The sequence below is a fragment of the Phaseolus vulgaris genome, chromosome 5 (assembly GCF_051622355.1).
Source record: "Phaseolus vulgaris cultivar YP4 chromosome 5, ASM5162235v1, whole genome shotgun sequence".
NCBI lineage: Eukaryota > Viridiplantae > Streptophyta > Magnoliopsida > Fabales > Fabaceae > Phaseolus > Phaseolus vulgaris.
In genome coordinates this window covers 3,231,029-3,235,483 of record NC_143502.1, presented here as the reverse complement: position 1 = coordinate 3,235,483, position 4,455 = coordinate 3,231,029, and the positions used below count along the sequence as shown (strand labels likewise).

General features: G+C 30.6%; 1 protein-coding gene across 1 annotated transcript; it reads right to left on the bottom strand.

Moving 5' to 3' along the window:
* Window positions 1–210: 210 nt before the first annotated feature.
* Window positions 211–3,274, bottom strand: HCF153 (high chlorophyll fluorescence 153). Its single transcript, XM_090302302.1, has 2 exons — window positions 2,863–3,274; window positions 211–667 (listed from the first exon to the last, which is right to left on the bottom strand). The coding sequence occupies exons 1-2, from the start codon at window positions 3,124–3,126 to the stop codon at window positions 518–520; spliced, it is 414 nt and encodes a 137-aa protein (XP_090158428.1). The 5' UTR covers window positions 3,127–3,274; the 3' UTR covers window positions 211–517.
* Window positions 3,275–4,455: the final 1,181 nt, after the last annotated feature.

Sequence of the window (4,455 nt, the reverse complement as noted above, 5' to 3'; positions counted from 1 at the left end):
AGGATGATGATAAACAGAGTTTTAACAAACCAAAATAAGTCATATATATTTATTTATTGCATTACACAATAGAGTTAACCAAATTCATTCCTTTATTTCAAGAAGTAATTAAATTTAAATTAAATAAACCGATCAATATTTTAGGAGTAAAGACAATGAGAAACTCGTAGTCATCCACTTGTAACAAATAAGAATAGGCACAATGTAGTAGACAATTCAATTCGACTTAAGGTACGTGACAAAAGAATTGGAGATAATATATTTTTTTGGGGAATAACTACAAAAGGATTTGCGATTGCTCATAGTCTTTTTGCTAAGATCAAGAATGAAACAACTATTTTTCTGCGCTTACATGTTCCAGTGTGAAAACTACGAAATGTAGTGTATTTACCTTACCTTTTTATTGGTATTTTCAAAATAGAGGCAGCTCCCCTCTCCCTCTGCATTTGAAAGTCTGTTGATCTACTGCAGCAAGATCATCCTACATTAAATTATGTATTTATAGACACAATGAAATTTAAGCTTCCCTTTTGGGTCTGTTGCGCAGGGTAGGTTCTTCTTGCAGGGCAGGTTCTTCTTGCACATATGTTTCAATACTGTCGTCTTCACTTCCATCATCGCTGTCGTCATATCCCTCAAGTTCCTTTGCTGCTTCATTTTTTGCTATCTGATATTGTGAAAGATGTCATCAAATCAGGCGTAATAATAACCCGTTTTAACCCCTAAAATCAATTTTCTATCTCCAGTTTCGCATAAGATTTAGCAAAAGAACAGAAAACTATAAAATTGGTCTTCAATTCCACACACAAGATAGGTTAGAAACTTAAACTAGTGTGCAAAGTAACAAGCAGATTTTGTTATTGGATTGGCAAATAGAGTCTCATAGCATGTTGCCCAGTGACTCAAGTGTTTCAGATGTATGCAAGCAGAAATCACATATCATTCACAGAAATAGAAAATCAATTGGAGAATTCTATACATGGGTTCAATTAGTTCCTACTTATCAAAGAAGCCATTATAGAAGCTACGACAAAAACTTCGTAAGAAAATATCTCAAAAAATTTAAGGTCAAATGTTTTACTGTGTATTAACTAGAAGCCGTCATGTCTGAAGCCAGAGAGATTCAAATTATGCAGAAAAAATAATAAAACCTACTCGAGTCTGGACTCAAAAAAAGTGTGTTTGGTCTTGTATACATGTCTAACTTGTATATCATCAATCCTCTAGAGTCTGAACTCAAAAATGTCCTTAAAGGTGCAAGCAAAGATTTTGTGCTACACTAACATATCACGTTGAGAATAGCAAGGTTGTATAGGTCATGCTAGCAAGCAAACTGATGTTCAAGGAATGCATATACAGAATTACATTTGTCAACTGCCTTTTGACTCTGTCTAACTAAGAATTTCTCTCACTTGAGTGTCGTGCCATTAACCAGCAATTAATACACCAAGACACTAACAGAAGCAGAATCTGAGGCTATATAAGCTCACCAAACAAAGAAAAACCAAACAATCCTACTTTGCAGCACGAATCCATTCCTATATTATAATTGGAAGAATATGAACTAGTAAGTATCTTATAATTTAATGAAAAAGCGTTATTAATACACTCCTACGATAATTTCGAATGCATTTTCTGCGGTGAAATCTAATGACACTATTTATTTATTAATTTCTCTTACAATACTCATTACCGTACCCTTATTATTGTAGATTCATCTCGTTAATTTAATCGAACCTAGACCTGAATCCCTTCAATAAAATTTTAAATTTGAGTCTTGTAGTCGGAAAAAACATGACTAAAAAGAGATAATTTTATTAGAAATAGTTAGTCAAGTTCTTCGAGAAAGATTAATCATCAATAAAGTTGATAAAGAGTTTACACCAACATCACGGTGATGAAAACAACATTACTGTCTTTTTTTGGCTCGCACGAATCTCACTGTTGAAGTCATCTTAGTAGGTCAAGAATGAAAAGAGTTTATAAACAACTTTACCTTGATTCCTAAGCAATACTCATCTTAGTAGGTCAAGAATGAAAAGAGTTCATAAACTACTTTACCTTAATTCCTAATCAATGGAAGATTTTTTTGGCATCCTGGAATAATTTCATTCATTTTACTGTTATATGAAGAAAACAACCCTCTTGCTAAAAAGAAACAGCACTGCTAACTCCATGCCCATTAAACTAGATGCTACACTGCTGCTGTTAGTGAATGACCACAATTGCATAAACCAACATGGGGAATTTCGTCAAACACGTCTACGACATTGGACAACATTCCACTAACACCATATAAAACTCACATTACCAAGAAAACCAATTATGCCAGCTTAATCATCCACTTACAATAATTACACAACTCATACTTTTTAATTCCTGCACCTAAACATCATGTGTTTATATATATTACTTTAAATTCATTTTGTTCTCTAAAATATTCAACCATAAAAACTAAACAAAATTAAAAAAACTAAAACGAGTAGTCTTCAGGTCGAAAGAAGTAAATAGAAGTTTAACTTCTCCACAAAGATTATTCCATCCATAAATAAATTTAACATAAATTAACGATACTTATACAATTTTGATTTCCATGAAAATTTAACTGCACTTTTAATTCTTCAGTTTTTCAAAAATTACGACTAATTGTTAATAAAAAAAACTAATACATTCGAATAAGAAGTGTTAACACTTGTTATAAATTTTGGTTTTAACATTTATAGACTTACATGTTTTATTAACGATGGAACAAAGTTGTTTAGTTTTGAAAATTAAAGATACAATTAAACTAATATTTTATATTAAGAACTAAACTTTTTTTTTTCTAGAAGTTTTATCGAAATGCAAGTTAAGAAAGGTTACCTCCTCGCGCCATTCTCGGTCGAGCTTATCGCCCATTCGAAGTGCAGCGAAAATGGTGACGGCGAGGAGAGAGGAAGGGAGCGCGATTGCAAAGAGGATGCTCTTGGTGCTGGGGCCCGCACGCGCGGCCGCCACCGTGCTTCTCCGTTTCCGGGCGGCGGCGTGGATGCGAAGCGGCGGAGAGTTGAAGAAGGGTTTGGCCCTGAAGGAAGCGAATGCGGAGGGTTGAGAGATTGGATTGTAGACGCTGAAGAATGTCGCCATGGATATATGCTGATGCTTCTGTTCCTCTTCGATGCTATTTTATCTTCATCTTCATCTTTTTTTTTTCTTTTCCTTTTATCTTTATTCAAGAAGAACCTCTTATATATGCAAATATGTTTATTAAGCTCTTAAATTATACCAATATTATTTAAAATTTGTTTTTAAGTTATTGTTATGTTTCAATGAAAATAAAAAAAAATTATAAAAATTATTACTATGCAACTTAACAATATTATTGATATTTTTTACTACACTGACATTTCACATCTTCATATTCTCACCAATGTCATGGTAAAAACAAAATTAAAACATGATCTATTCAATTCAAAATAAATTCATATTTTTGAACACAAAAATATTAGTGTTCTTCATAAAGAGATTTTTAATTTTTATATATTATTAACACTTTGTTATTTACGTCAATAGAGTCCATAAGTATTACTTTGGTAATATTAACCGTGAATTAAATTAATGGAAGATTGCATTGAATTAAATTTAGAACATAAATAACTAAATTACTATTTTTTTAAATAAAAGACTCAAACAAATTTAAACAAAAAGGAACAATGCAAGGTATAGTTTGCCCTATTTTTGTATTCATTCTTTATCAATAATAATAATAATAAATATTTAAAAAAAAAGAGGTCACCAAAATAAATTTTGTTTTTTGAAAGTATTTTTTACCAAATGTGTTGAATGATAATCCAACCAATATTGTATGATTTTAAAAACATTGCCATTAACTATTAATATTATTACTTGTATTTTATATTTTTATTCTACTTTAAAGCAAAATTTAATTTATTCTGAGAGATTATGGTAATTTAGTTTAAATTTATATTTATTATACTTTGATGTATTTTTGGTCGATGAATTTTGAATATTTATATTTTTTATATTTCACCGAATTTGATATTAAAAATATTCTAAAAACAAAATTATCATAAAAAATAAGTTATATAAAAGAAAATAAAACTCAATCATTTGTATTCTAAATCAAACCAAAGACTATATATATGAAGAGAGAACCCAACTTGTTATGTGATGGAATTTAGGTACTAAACCAGATACCAGTTTCCTTCGCCAAACTGAGAGTATTTGATAAACTCATAATTTTTTCTTTTCAAAATCGTTTTGGTTTAATTTATTAATGCTACTACAGAAAATGAAATAGATGCGAATAAACTAACTAAAATAAGATGTTCTTTTTGAAATCATTGGCAGAGAACTTCACATGCTTTGAAATGGTTGTGTAGCATAAGCCCTATGATACAGAGAATAGTTAACACAAGTGAAATGCCATTCTAATCACAATTTTAGTACCTGGAC

Bases quoted from the DNA above. Each gene is read 5' to 3' on its own strand.
- HCF153 (XM_090302302.1), bottom strand. From the start codon at position 3,126: ATGGCGACATTCTTCAGCGTCTACAATCCAATCTCTCAACCCTCCGCA. The intron at 668-2,862 runs GTAACCTTTCTT...TCACAATATCAG, and splicing joins ACCGAGAATGGCGCGAGGAG to ATAGCAAAAAATGAAGCAGC.